We start from the raw sequence: 15,240 nt of genomic DNA, 5'->3' as shown, positions 1-15,240 counted from the left end.
TATTGCCCCCTAATGGTGAGTTCTCAAAGCTCCGAACGGCGGAGCAAAGAGTGCCTCCTCGTAGGGCTCCAATGAGAATTTATTGAGTATCGATTCATTTGTAAAAAATAAATATTCGTTCATTCTATTGTTGCAAATCATGGCTATGATTTCAAAGACTGCCATGGGCATTGCCGTTGGCATCGCGGGCATTGTCGTCGGCTACTGCTTCTACTTCGATCAAAAACGTCGGAGCGATCCCGACTTCAAAAAGAAACTACGCGAACGTGAGTGAATTTTTCATTTCCACATTTCGCTATTTTTGTACAATTGCTTTTTGCATTCTGGGGGTTTTGTGAGGGGAAGAGGAGGCTGTGTTATTCTCGTCAGGAATTTGAGTTATTGTCATTGGGTTTTTTTTTCTCGATTGGGAGTATTTGAAGATGCGGTTGCTTGTTGGGTTAGGCTGATGGGAAACCATGAGGTTTTTATGTAATTTTTATTTGTCACTGCTCAGGGAGGAAAGCGAGGAGGCAAGCCAAGAAGACTGGATCACAAATCCCTGATCTCAAGGACCCTGAAGTTGTACAGAGGTTCTTCCTCCAAGAGGTAATTATTCTGGGGGAGATTACTTATTACACTAAAAAAATTATTTTTGCTGAATATCCATTTACTTGAGAAAAGGATTTATTTTTCCAATAGAGTCTTTCTCCAGTCGAGTTATTTCCAAGCAATCCTCATTAGGTTTGAATTATGACAATTATATTGCTCTAGAAGATGAGTATGTTAGTTATGACCTTGAGTGAATTCCCTCAATAATTATCAACATTAAAAAATTAATCGAAATTCTTATTTTCCCTCTAGAAAATAAGAAATTTAGGAAAAATGAATAATTAGGGGAGGTTGGGGTAAAACGGACACTTTTGACTTTTTTTAAATGTTAATGTTAATTTTTTTCCAATACAAAGAACTATTCTTTCCCTTTATGACGAGCCTAAACTGAGCTCAATTGATCAATTTATTTCTGAGTTATGAATAATTTTAAAAAAGTCTAAAGTGTCCGTTTTACCCCACCCTCCCCTATTGAAGGAGTTAATTCAAGGTCATGTGCAACATAGACATCCTTTAGAGCAACATGTTTGTCATTATTAACACTTAATCAGGCTCGCTTGGGGATCATTCGATTGGAGAAATACAATTTCAAAATAATAAATGCTTCTCTCAAGTAAATAAGTATTTGGAAAAAATAATTTTTTCGCAGAGGATAATATGGAAAACAATTCAGGAAAGGAGTCACACACCGAGAGAAAAACGAACAAGTTCTCATACAAGTCTTGCTTAGACCAAAAAAATCTCGGGTTGGAAATTACAGAAAAAAATGGTCTTATTCGAATTTAAAAATCTCAAACATGAATAATTTCTCTGCTTTCAACAATGACGAAATACTTGGCCCAAGATGCGGATGATTTACACGAGACGGTGTCTTTCCAGGATTAAAATATCTCTTATAGAGAGAAGTTTATGAAGAAATAGTTTGTTCCTAAGTTACCAGATTGTTAGCATATCTTTATTATTAATTCATTCAAGGATTCATTGTTTGTCTGTGATTATTGAATAGCCGAAATGAAAACGACTATTTCTTGTTTAGCATAAAACGAACATTTTTCGGGCGCAAAATACGTATGGGAGTATCAAATAACGAAGAAGTAGTGCTAGAAATGACATTTCTTTCCTGTACAGAGAATAAATTTTTTTCGGAACTACTGAATCCATTTTACGACAAAAAATTTCTGTTAAATTTTGATAATAGAAAAAGAAAACTTTTTTTGGCACAAGTAAGACTTGTTTGAAAACTCTGTTGTACTTCTCTCATTGCACACAGAGATAAAAACGAACAAGTTTTGGTTGGGCGAAAAAAATCGCTAGTTGGAAATTACAAAAAAAGAAATTATTCAATTCGAATTTCAGTCTCAAACATGAAGAATTTCTCTGCTTTCAACAATTACAAAATATTTGGCTCAAGAGGCTGATGATTTACACGAGACAGTGTCGTTCCAGGATGAAAATATCTCATCTAGACGAAACTTTATCAAGAAATATTTTGTCCCTAAGTTACAAGATCGCTATCATATAATTATTATTTCATTTAAGGATTCATTTGTTGTCTGTGATTATTGAATAGCCGAAATGAAAAATTGTCTTCCTTTTTTTCGCGTAAAACGAAGGCAATGGTTCACGAATTTTTCTTCTCCGACATTCCCTCCCTCCGCCCGCAAATCTTCCTTGTACCATTCCTTGCTCGCACATTGCTTCCCTAAAAGCCCATGGTAACACTAATTTCTTCCCCTTCTATTTCTTTCTAATTCCCTCAATCAATGTCGTTTACATAAAAAAAAAACATTTAATTTCTCTCTATATTATAAAAATCGACTGTTGGTGACAAAAATTTGCTACTCGAAATTAAGAGTCACACGGGTCACAAAGATGAGATTAAGGGTCACAAGGGTCAAAATAAGGATTATGGGAGTTATATGGGTCATATGGGGGTTGGCGAGCGGAGCGACCAGGGGGCGTAGCCCGCTAGTTCAACTCTAAAAAAGGGAAATTTCGTGAAATAATTCATTTGATTCAAGTAATCGATTAACAACTAATTGCTTATTTGATTTAACAGTTATTATTGCCTTCATCAATAACATATGCGGATAGAAAAATTCAATAAGTTGAATGAGAATGCAATAAATTAAGTAATTTAGAATTTTTTCCAGAAATCCATAGGATCTAACTTTTGGGTGGTACTATCTCGGGATATACCTTAAGCCACCTTGTTTCTCTGTAAAGAGCATCGGAAATGAATCTAATTTGCCTTTTTCTAATGTCTTATCCACACACACATCATGATTAAAGGAAATTAAATATTCAATTCTCTTTTTTCTTTATAAATAAAATTAATGAAGGGACATGAAATGTGGGAAAAAATGTGTGAGGAAAACTTGGGGGGCGGGGGGAATGTCCGGAAAATTTTGTCGAGGAAAAAAAGACGGACCACCAATGGAGCTTACCCTCGAAGTAGGAACTAGATTCCCATTATTCATCGCAGTAAGGGAATTATTATTCAAAATTCAAATTCTTACACTATTGATACCAAAATTGTAAATGGTGTGAGGATTTGGGTTTCGCTAAAAAAAATTCATTGCCTCTCACCAATTTTCATCTAACAAATACCCAAAAAAATGCACCATTCACACTAATCATGACATTATCCTTCAAACAGGTGCAACTTGGTGAAGAAATGTTGACTTGTGGTGACGTAGAGGGTGGAATCGAGCATTTGGCAAACGCCGTAGCTGTTTGTGGTCAGCCGCAGGAGCTGCTGCGTGTCCTCCAGAAAACAGTACCACCACAAGTATTCCACCTCCTTTTGCAGAGATTACCCGCCGTTGGACAGGTAATCATAACGAAATAAAGCCTTTAACTCCCCAAATCCCTTAAAAATAAATCTGACACCATCATCAAATGTTACAGAAACTCGCGTCACAAACCACAATGGCTGAGGAGGATGTGGAATAAATTGTCAAATTGGTCATTTCTACATAATAAAAAAATTGTTAGAAAACAAAAAAAACAGAATGATATTGCAAAGACAAACCACTAGTTGACCCAGAGATCGCTTAATCCAAAACTAATCGAACAGAAAAAAAAATCCCTCAAGTGTATAATCGTGGATATATACTCTAAGTATTAAGTTATCCAAAGGCACAAATTAAACCCAAATATCCTCTCTCTTTATTATCCCAGAATGGACTCGCAGAGTATTTTCATTGAAAAATCTGCTCGTCTTTACAATATAATATATTTTCTAAATACAACAACTATTCATCAATTACCCTCTCCTCATTTACTGTACAATCGAGCGTTTCATTATTTATCTCAACAATAATACGACGAATTCGATGTGATAAAACGTTCTTTAAAATTCAATTAATAATTTATAAGATTACGTCGACAAAATATCTCAATAAAGATTCAACAAAAAACAAAAAAAGTATTTGTACAGAATCAAAAATAAAGACAGGTAGTCTCAACGGTGGAAATGATTAAATTTTATACAATGATTACAGAGAGCACTCTTGGACTTGCGCTTGCATCAATTAGTGAAGCATGAACTCAGTGGTCAAGTGGTGAATCGAGATAAAATGATTCATCATTTTGTTTTACCACTTTGCCACTGGTCGGTAGGCAGTGGGGATATCTCTTCTGGTTCTATTCTTTTTCTGGCGTGCACCTTTAACTCGTACTTAAAACTTCTTCTCGGGCCTTTGACATCACTTCCAATGCATTTTTGTTGATCAAACTCTCGGCTAATTCCTTTCCAAGTTGCTCAGCACCAAGCAGACCCATACTGCTTACTTTACCGGGGGCTATGCTGCAGTAAAGGCGTGGCTCACGATAGGGACATTTTCTAGAACATAACAAATAAAATGTTTCATAATTCATGGAATTTTCTTAGACTAAAACAAGCGTTATGAAAAAAGTTGTTATGGAGATTCTGTTTTCTGTCTCTCAGCCCCAGATATTATTTAAAAAATGGGTGTTTCACTGACTTAAGAGGGGACCCAGGTGAAACTTGAAAGACTTAGATTAATGAAAATAACTATCGAGCGATTTAATATATCTCGTGGTACCTAAAAACCTCAGAAAAATTTCGTACCCAAGCCATTTTACTCCATATGTCAGGCGAAAACTTTTTTCGTGTTTTTGGCTTTGAAATGTTCCTCGCACTATAATTTTCATCCGATTCAAACTTTTTTTTTCAAAATGTTCGTTCGATACCATAGAATAAAACCAGGTATTTTTTCGATTATGTCAATTAGATCATAGAATAGTATATTTCGATACGAGTGCGACGGAATTTTCATGAGGTGAAGCCGAGGGCTGTCAATCACACGAATTGAAAATTTCCGTTTCACATATGTCGAACACTATTTTTTGACAGTGATGCTAACGACAGAGTTCTCAAACAAGTCTTACTTGTGCCAAGAAGATAGTTTTTTGAAAATTATCAAAAAAGGATTTTCTTGTGCCAAACATGCCGAGATGAAAAATTTTTGTCGCAAAAATAGATTTAATAGTTCAACAAAAATTGCATGCGTACATGCAAGAAATGTCATTTCCAGCACTACTCCTTCGTTATTCGATACTCCCATACGTATTTTGCTCCCGAAGAAATGTTTTTTTTATGCTAAACAAGGGATAGTAGTTTTTCGTTTCGACTACCTAATAATCACAGACAAGAAATGAACCCTCAAATGAAACAATGATAGCGATATGATAGCAATCTTGTAACTTAGAGACAAAATATTTCTTGATAAATTTTCCTCTATATGAGATATTTTCATCCTGAAAAGGCACCGTCTCGTGTGAATTATCCGCCTCTTGAGCCGAATATTTCGTTGTTGTCGAAAACAGCAACAGAGTGGGAGGAAAGTAGGCACTTTCCGTGCAGGGATGTGAAAAAATTCTTTTTTGGCAATTTTCAACTAGCGATTTTGTTGACTCAAACAAGACTTGTTTGAGAACGTGTTTGTTTTTCTCTCAGTGTGAACTTTTTCTCTCAGTTTGAACGTTTTTCTTTCAGTGTGAAATTTTTTTTCTTCTGGTTTACTCGTTTTTTTACTTTCTTCATGCCGTATACAAATTATTATTCCGAATAGTTGAACATTAAAATAGTACACAACAGGGGTTCAGAATAATTATTTTTATACGGTATGGAAAAAGGAAAAAAAACCGACAAAAATTTCCTTTTCCATGACCTAATCGAAAAAACATAGTTTTAATCTACGGAATTTAAAGAATATTTTGAAAAAAAAAGTTCAACTTGGATGAAAATTGTGGTGCGAGGAGCCTTTCAAAACCAAAAATACGAAAAACTACGTTTTCGTCTGACGTCCGGGGTAAAACGAGTTGGCTATGATATTTTTCCTAGTCTTTTAGGCATCCCATCATATATTAAAAGTCACTCGATAACTATTTCCATCAACTCAAGACTTTCACATTTCAGCTGATGGGTCCCCCCCTTAAAGCTGAGGACTTGCTAGGTATATCTAATTCAATATAATGTGTAAGATTGAAATGTATAAAAATTTGAAATAATAAATGTGTGGAATTAATAGGAATCGATAACTTTCCGATTATCAAATACACGTGGCAAGAACCTGCAACTTGAACTGTTGCTTCCCAACCGTCTATTTAATTCTGTATTGAAAATTGAAATATAAGTGGAATATGACGTCAGTGAATTATACGATTATTTTAAGAACGATCGACTTTGCAAGAAAATGGCAAGGGGCCTGTTCTATAGTTAAGAGCATTAACGATAAGGACAATCTTGCATCTTTGTTTCAAAATCAATAACTCTCAAGACAATTCCTTAATTATTCCCTGAAGCATAATTCAGGAGTTCAGTGGTAAAATGAGATAAATCAACTCAACTTCAAGAACCGTTTTCATCACTTGTGCGTAAAGTGAAATTTTACGCACGCTTCGCAAAATCCCACTTTCCACAGATTGCGCACGTTATATTCCTATACGCACTCGTACTTAGTTTTGGAAAATATCTCTGAACTACGCAAAAATGACGAAATTCTCATTCGGATCTTTTTTGCAGCTTTGATTTTGTTCTACAAAAAATATTAGTTTGAAATTTTTTAACTTTCCGATCTATAGGGAAGTTATTGTAATGATCCCGAAAATCGAAAGTGGAAATTTCACGATATCTCCACGGTTCATGACCCCTAGAATCTTGCTATGACGTTTCCAAAGACATGTCTGTCTGTGTGTGTGTGTGTATGGCTGTGAACAAATTTTGTGCTACGATTTCTCTCAAATAAACGATGAGAATCCAATTTGCTTGATGCCCATCGATGCGCCTCGATGGGACTTAGACCTGATTCAATTATGAACAAAATTGTCTCAGCGGTTCGTTAATTATTTAAATAAAACTTCAAAAAAAACTATTATCGAATTTTTGTGCTACGATTGCACTTGGATAAAAGATGAGAATCAAATTTTCTCTATGGCCATCGATGCGCCTCAATGAGGCTTGGACCTGATTAAATTTTGAGTTGAATCGTTTCGGCGGTTTGTTAGTTATATAACTGAAACTAAAAATAAAAATTTATCGAATTTTTTCTGCCAGTCGATTACCGCGCGAATAATGTTTTTTTCCGGAATCTGGATAAATTACCCCATTTAGAGTAAGAAAACAATGAGCGATGACCCAAATTTTCAATTGTCAATAACAAGTATTACCCTGGTAAAACTGAAGTCTGCGATTAGTGACGGGATCCACCGAACAAGTTTTGATACATGATGGGGGTGATGAAAGAGTCGGAAAAATGACGAACCCAACCCATTTTGCCTCGTATTTTAACGTAAATCGTAATTTTGCATGTTTTTACGTGAAAAATGCTCCTTGCACCACAGTTTTCATCCGATCCAGGTTTTCTTTTCTTTAGAATGTTCGTCTGACTTCAAAGAATTAGTCCTTACGCCCACGACAGTCCTGTAAAATTGTTAGGTCGCGTCGAGAATGTCAGTGGGTTTTACGTTTTTTGGGTCGCTGATCACGAATCTGTCGGTTACTTTCCCGAAAAATTGTCCCTTCAATTGTTATTAACAATTTTAATTGTTTAAAAGGCTTTATCTGGCAAACTATGATAGATATCGGAAAGATGTTCAAACAAAAGATGTTTGATATGTAAAAATACTCATTTTTTATTCTATACCTTTTCCCCCTAACTCTGATAGATACGGAGTTATCGGGGGGTGGCAGCGGAGTGGGCACCGCATGAGTACTCGCGCAGGGTGTTGGCGCGCTCCGATGCGTTTATCGGGACACTCGATGCAGATGGAGAAAAATAGTTGAAATGGAAAATATTTGCAATCAAATTTCCCATATAATTGATTTTTTGACATTTTTTCCTACAACCAGTAGTTGATGAGATATTGACGCCATCATGCTGCGTGATCGGGCAAATTACCTAGAACGCTTTTGTTTACTGTTGTTTTACGGGTAAACAATTGGAGATACAGGAAAAAATGTCGCATAATAGTTGATCCCCCATAAAAAATACACACTTTTGATCTTTTGGTCTTTGGCCTGATCTCCATTATTTACGGAGATAGAGCCCGTTGTAATACTGATAGTGGTTGCCCCCCACGACGGATGTGGAAAGGATGTGGAAAAAATGGAAAAAAACCCAATGGATGGGATTTGAATTAATTTTGTGTAATCGATGCGTCTCCACATAACTTGATTCTCGTTGCATTTTGAGCGAAATCGCCTCAGTGATTGTTGAGTTTTTTAAATAAAGCGTTCAAATTTTGCAATAAAAAAAAAGAGAAAGTTGGAAAATTTTAGAGTGGGTTAACTTTGAAGTTGGAAAATTTTGAAGTGGGTCAACTTTGAAGTTGCAAATTTTCAAGTGGATCAGCTTGGGAGTTGAGAGAATTTTGAAGTGGGTCAAGTAAAGTGGGTTTAACTGAAACTTGATTGAAGTTTGAGTTAACTTAAATTGCAAATGCGTTCTTTGCGAAATCACCCTAAGGGTAATGCCACAATGGATGCAACGCTAAACGCATGCAACGCATGAAATAATTATCCAACTGTTTTCTGAATATTTCTGACAATGACTAGCGTTGCGGATAGCGTGCACTGCATTCACTGTGGTATGGCCCCAGCGTTTATTAAATCTGCGAAGAAACTTTCCTTCTATAGGTATTTCCCTGGAGACATGTGAGAAAAAAATGGAATAAATACATAAAAAAAAGAAGTAATGAGAGAAAAAACAAATGGTCGGGAAGTTATTACTTCAACCCGTAATAGGTCACACCCAATTCCACCAACCCCTACCGGTCATTTTATTTCCCTTTGATTCGAATACCGTGAGGGCACCAGTTATCGCACGGTTAAGAAAAATTTGCAGGTTAATAATGGATTATTCGCGTTTCATGCATTAATTAATGAGTCTGATGGTTTCAATGTGAAGTCTGATGTTTTTTCGATGCAAAAATGATAGATTTTTATCGAAATTCCACTAAATTCAATAAATAGTGACGAAAACTGAACACCGTTCCCAGTCGGTAGTGATCGGACGCCCCAAACCGACCCACTGCAGTTCTCGGACACTAGGCATGTAGTTATCAGACGAAGTGAATTACAAGAGGTAGATCAAAAGAAATAGAGGAAATAACTCATAACAAACATCCGTACAATAGTTTTACTATTTTCCCAACAGTCATAAACCTTTAAAAATTAACACCAATCAATGATAAGGTACAAATATTTAATATACGTACGTAATATACATACGTACAATAGTTTTACTATTTTCCCAACAGTCATAAACCTTTAAAAATTAACATCAATCAATGATAAGGTACAAATACTTAATATAATGAAGGTTTATTCGTTATTGTTCTCTGGAAAGAATTTTTGCTGGGGGGCTGTTGGTATCTTTGTCCTCTCCGAGGCTATCATCCAATAATTCCTTTTTAATTTTTCTGGCCACATCGGGCTCCTCTCCTTTTATTTTACTTTCCACTGGTTTTTTCCTTTTTATGCCTCTCTTTTTAGCCACAATACTGGGACTCCTCTTCTTGGCTTTGGCCAATTCTTCCTTCTTCTGCTTTTCTGCCAACATCTTCTCCTTCTTGATTGAACGAGCCACTTTTTTTCGTACACTTCCCCCAAGACACACTCAGGACCTGGTTTAATAATTTCAGGTGCTGTTTTCCCCCTTTTCTTATCAAACAATGTTGACTTGGGAATATTGTATTCTTTGCTCACTGCTCCTAGTGTTCTCCCTGAATTCACGGCCTCCAGAGCTCTTCGTAAATCATCCTTGCTGTATTGTGATCTTGATTTTTTAGTTTTAGTCGTTTTTTCAGGCGTGGACCTAGAAGATAGAAAAAGTGGGTCAATTTCTCGATTCTACTATTTTGTTTTTTATTTTCATCATTGTTCTCATCATCAAATAATTAAAAGATTAACAAAAAAACCGTTTCAAAGAGAATACCGGCACTTGACAGAATGGATCTTTCGAGGTTAGAAGGCGAATAAATGACCGTGCGTTAACTGCGGTAGCCCACACTCGGGGCTTGCAGATTCCGGAAATGTGATTTCTTTCATAAAAAAAAATATTTTCTTCCTTTTTTTGATGTGTATGTATTCTAGATCTATCCCTCAACCTATACAAATTAATTCGAATCAATTTTCTACTCACATTTTGCTGGTATATCCTTGTGAAACCTCCAGGAAACTCAGCCTTCGCCTACTACATCACACTTGACGAACACATCAGTCACCAGACGGTCAGATAAAATATCTTCGTATTAATTACACACAATTATTTCAATATTCAAAAAAATTGTGACTTGTAGACCACTCATTCAACTCGACAAAGAGACAAGGCTAAATGGCCGTCGATGATTAGCTATATTTGATAAATGCCAAATTCCGTCGTTAGAGCGCTCGATTTCCGATAACAGGGGTTCGTGCGATAACTGGTGCCCTCACGGTATATTGTAGCTGAATTAGATGTTTCATTCATACCTGCTGCTCCCTCCCTTACGTGAGAACAGCATATTGTATTCACTGATCTTGTTTTTCCAAAATTTGATCACTCTTTCTAGTATATAAAAACCAAACCGTTCTGAAACCCCTTAAAAATTAATAAAAACATCTCGACTGATGTGAGGGTTTACCTACGAGACCCTTTCATCATTGATGCACTTTCTAGGTGCTTCGACAATATTTCAGAATATTCTAAAATTTTCTCGTATTTACTGTCTAGATGTCGACTTAAATTTAAAAAATTATACCGCTGTAAGGCGTGCCACTAAACACATTAGTATTTATAAAAAACTGTTCTTGAAGTACCATAGACCTTTCAAGCAAGCACGCACGAAAAAAATTCAAAGAACAATTCAGCGAATTCCATACAACATTACGTGGAATTTGTGTTGAACTTATATTGAAAATTCTATCAGATTTTAGCCAATTTTATTAAAGAATTCCGCAGCGTTACTGCTCGTTCCTTGTATAGAAAATGTCCAATAAAAAATATTTCATCGAAAAAATCGTTAGAACTTCATCTTTCTCTACATTTTTTCCAAATTTTTTTCCCTCTATTTTTCAATAAAAAATATCTCAATAGAATAAGTCGTATAGAAAAATTAAATCCTATTAATTGTTTCCATAGAATATTCTCCATTGAACGTTTCTATTGAAAAAAATCGCGCAGATAAGCTGTTGCTTCAATAGAATCGACCATGAACTAATAGAAACTAAAATAGAAATGTAATAGACTTCTTTAGGGAATTCGCCAAGTTTTTCTATGAAATTTATTCATATGTGCACCTTGGAAATCTGGGAAAATTCTGTAGAATCTTCAATTCTCCTTTAATTTCAACTTACTTAGGAGGTTCATCGTCATCATCCGGCAGGTACAATTTCTTCTTCAAAGTATCCTTGATGAGGGTCTGACCATTAAGCGACCAAACAGCACCAGTAATCGTCAAATGTTTCTCCTTGAGTGACGAACAAACAGCGACAGGGGCTGAACAGCCACCACCAAGTGTTTTCAAAAAAGACCTCTCACAGACACAATTAATTGTTGTATCCACGTCATAGAGTGGCTCCAAGAGAGACAGAATTTTCCAATCAGACTCGCGACATTCGATTCCAAGAGCCCCTTGTCCAACCGCATACAGAGCTTCATCAGGTTCCAACAGCTGACTTATCCTGTCGTCCCATCCCATTCGTTTCAATCCTGCAGCAGCCAGAATTATCGCTGCGAAAGGACCCTCCTCGTCATCTAACTTCTTTAATCTCGTGTTTAAATTACCTCGGATGCTCTCTATTTTCAAATGAGGCATGTTACGAGCCAATTGTGCTGATCTCCTCAACGAACTCGTACCGATTACACTTCCCTCTGGTAACGTTGCTAAAGTCTTCCCAGCCATCTTCTTGGACATGACTACAGCGTCTCTTGGATCCTCGCGTTTCAAAACCGCCCCCAGGGCCATTCCCTCCGGTAACGTTGTGGGCAGATCTTTTAGAGAGTGAACTAGGAAGTCAACTCTTCCACTTTCCAGCGCTAATTCCAATTCTTGAGTGAATAGAGCCTTTTCACCAATTTTCGGCAGTGATATGTCAAGTATTTTGTCGCCTTTTGTGCTCATTGTCACTAGAAGATAAATTCAGTCAATTAAACTGTTATCTAATGTCTGAGACGGGGGAAGAGAAACTATTTTTAGGTGAATATAGAGCTCTCCTTTTCTGACCATCACACTAGCATTGGCAATTATTGAACTTTCACATTCGAAATGAAAGGGGAGACTTTTGTTGCGGAAGTAAAAAAATGATTCTGGATGAGAAGTACGGGATCTCATTATGTTGTAGGTGATTGTTATGAATGGTGAAACAACAGAATTCAGTGGATTAGTCGCTACATTCGAGTCGAATTTTTCAATTTTTTTTCATTCTATTTTTCTTTTCTTCTCATCAAGAACATCAAACGAAAAAACTTAGAAAATTGGAGCCAAGGAAATTCTATTGAAAATATCTCAATAGAATACGTTATATAGGAAAATCGAATTCTTTTGACTTTTTCTAAAGAATATTTTCTGTTCAACATTTCAATAGAAACGGTCAAAAACTAATAGAAAATTCAAGAGAAATCCAATAGAATTGTCTAGCGAATTCGCTAGGTTTTTCTATTAATTTTTTTCATCCGTGGTATCACCAAACGCACTCTGATCAGTCGAAATCAAAATTGAAGAAAGTATCCTACGAATATTCCATGAACCTTCAAAATTTATCGGTTATTTCCCTCAAGTCTTGAGGTATTATAGGTGATCATTTTTTCCAATCGGATTTCGACCAATCAGAGCGCAGTCTTTGAGGTCTTTGAGCGCAGACTTCGTGTCCGTCAAACGACGTTTACGGACATTGTGAAGAAAAATTATGTTCGTCACTCGGCCGAATACGACTTTTCGGACTCGTGTGATTGCATTCCTCGGTTTGGCCTCGGCCTGCAACCCTTACACTCGTTAGAATGTCCTCTTAGCTTTTGAATATTTCGCAGTAGCTCTTCATTTTTTCAGCTCATTTCAGATCGAATCTTGTATTTGACCGTCTTTTGGCCGATTCTATTGAAATGGTTTTTGATATTCTTGATAAAAAAAAAAAAGAAAAATAGAACGAAAACAACTTAGAAAATTTAAGCCGAGGAAATCCCGTAGAAAATATTGAAAGATATTTTCTATCGAACATTTCATTAGATCGGCCAAAAACTAATAGAACACTCAATAGAATCCAATAGAATCGTCTAGCGAAGTCGCTGGGTTTCTATTAAATTTTTTCCTGCGTATAAAAATTCACTCTTTCTTCAATATTCTTAGGCTGAAAGCCCTCAGGCAATGGCCGCGTTGGCAACTTAATCCTTGCAACGAAAAACCGGTCAAATTTGAATTTTTCTTTAATGGAATTTATTCTCTTCCATTTTTATTAGCGAGTTCCAGTTTCCCACGACCGATACCAAATTGAGTATCAAATTTTTCATTAAAGAGTTTATGTGGCGTTCCACATCTTGTGCCAAGATAATTCTAGATATTAAGGTATAAGAGAAATTTACTAAAAAAATGGATAGTCCAGACTAGAAATCGAACCCGGGACCTGGTGCTCTTTCAGACTGAACTGTCCGGTTCCTAGCCGAAAATTCGAAGCCAATTAGAGTTTATAGAGAAAAAATTCCGCAACCCCCAGCCGGGATTCAAACCCGGATCTCCCAGTTATGCGCCGAGCACTCTTCCTAACTAACCTACCGGAAACTATGGAAATTCTTTCTCTTCAAATTCGACTCACAACGCCGCCTAAGCACCTTTAGGCATCAAATAAATTCATTCAAATTTCTCGTCCATATTAAGCGTCGCCGTCCTTCATACAGCAATCATTTTTTACTTAAGGGTGTTACGGCGGGGTCCATAGCTAGAAAAAAAAAGCAGAAAATTCAATAAAAATTGCTGAACAGATTATTCGATCCATTTGAATCGGTAATTTTAGTGCTTTTCCTATGTTATTGATCTATCGATAATGTAGGAAATTCACAAAAATTACCGCTGCCTCATTCAACTGCGTGTATAAGTAACAACTTCAAAAATTATTCCCATTATTATTGTTTAAGTAGGGGTCTTGACATTTTGCACGCGGCTTTCAAATGGATCCAATAATCTGTTCAGCAATTTTCATTGAGTTCTCTGCTTTTTTTTCCAGCTATGGACCCCGCCGTAATACCCTTAAAGTAGTATGGTCACTTTCCAAAGTGATCGTTGAGTGTCCGTCAAGAAAATCTAAAAAAATTGATCAAAAAACTATGATTTATAATTGATTATTTTCCCAACCCAAATATCGGGCAATATAATTGGCCCATTCGACATCACGTGGTACAAGCTACAGGGTTTTCAACTGATAATTTTTTGATAATTTTCTCTGGTAGTTGCTATATAAAAAACAAAACATCATGCAGTCGAATTAACCCCTTGTCAAACTGACAGATTGAATTGTGTTTATTTTTCCAATCTAAATGTCGGGCAATATAATTGGACCATGAGACGAAACTCACAATTGAGAAACGAAAATTGTATAATTAACACTCATTTCGAATAAAAATCCTCGGATTATCACAATTGAATTTAATCTGTCAGTTTGACGAGGGGTTAATTCGACTGCATGATGTTTTGTTTTTTATATAGCAACTACCAGAGAAAATTATCAAAAAATTATCAGTTGAAAATGTAGCTTGTACCACATGATATCGAATGGGCCAATTATATTGCCCGATATTTGGGTTGGAAAAATAATCACACAAAAAAAAACATATCCTTCAATACTCAATAATTATTGAGCAGACAAAGGGCCAGAGGACAAATGTTTAACGCAAACTTCAATCCTACGACTCGAATTCTCGTCAACGCCACGAAATAGAATTAAGGCCGTGACTATTCGCACCATTGCGTGAGTCACTCCCGTACACTCCACGCATGCGTGAAGTTTGTGTGTTTCACGCAGCCGAATTTTCATACTGCTGTATTTCACGCAGTTGAAGTTTCATACTACTGTGTGTTTCACGCAGTTGCATTTTTATACGCCTGTGTTTCACGCAGTTGTATTTTTATACACCTGTGTGTTTCACGCAGTTG

General features: G+C 36.3%; 2 protein-coding genes and 1 long non-coding RNA gene across 7 annotated transcripts in view; 1 reads left to right on the top strand and 2 right to left on the bottom strand.

The window, feature by feature from the left end:
* The first annotated feature begins 15 nt into the window (after positions 1 to 15).
* LOC107044211 (mitochondrial import receptor subunit TOM20 homolog) lies at positions 16 to 3,851 on the top strand. Its single transcript, XM_015266012.2, has 4 exons — positions 16 to 266; positions 497 to 588; positions 3,251 to 3,424; positions 3,502 to 3,851. The coding sequence occupies exons 1-4, from the start codon at positions 140 to 142 to the stop codon at positions 3,544 to 3,546; spliced, it is 438 nt and encodes a 145-aa protein (XP_015121498.1). The 5' UTR covers positions 16 to 139; the 3' UTR covers positions 3,547 to 3,851.
* The window catches only part of LOC107044209 (porphobilinogen deaminase), an 18,007-nt gene continuing 6,506 nt past the window's right edge, over positions 3,740 to 15,240 (bottom strand). For 4 of the 5 annotated variants that reach the window (XM_015266007.1, XM_015266009.2, XM_015266010.1 and 1 more), the window contains 2 exons: positions 11,456 to 12,227; positions 3,740 to 4,438 (listed from right to left, as the gene is read on the bottom strand). In XM_015266007.1, the coding sequence (XP_015121493.1) occupies positions 4,264 to 4,438; positions 11,456 to 12,227 (947 nt within the window). In that variant the 3' untranslated portion in view covers positions 3,740 to 4,263. The remainder of the gene's footprint in view (positions 4,439 to 11,455; positions 12,228 to 15,240) is intronic. The other variant, XM_015266008.1, reaches the window with a different exon arrangement.
* Positions 9,232 to 10,684, bottom strand: LOC107044212. Its single transcript, XR_001461310.2, has 2 exons — positions 10,263 to 10,684; positions 9,232 to 9,935 (listed from the first exon to the last, which is right to left on the bottom strand). It is a non-coding gene; the product is annotated as an uncharacterized LOC107044212 (long non-coding RNA).

This window comes from Diachasma alloeum, unplaced genomic scaffold (assembly GCF_001412515.2).
Source record: "Diachasma alloeum isolate Michigan unplaced genomic scaffold, Dall2.0 Dall_scaffold_00689, whole genome shotgun sequence".
NCBI lineage: Eukaryota > Metazoa > Arthropoda > Insecta > Hymenoptera > Braconidae > Diachasma > Diachasma alloeum.
Note: the sequence above shows the minus strand (reverse complement) of the source record. Positions and strands in the feature narration are given on the sequence as shown.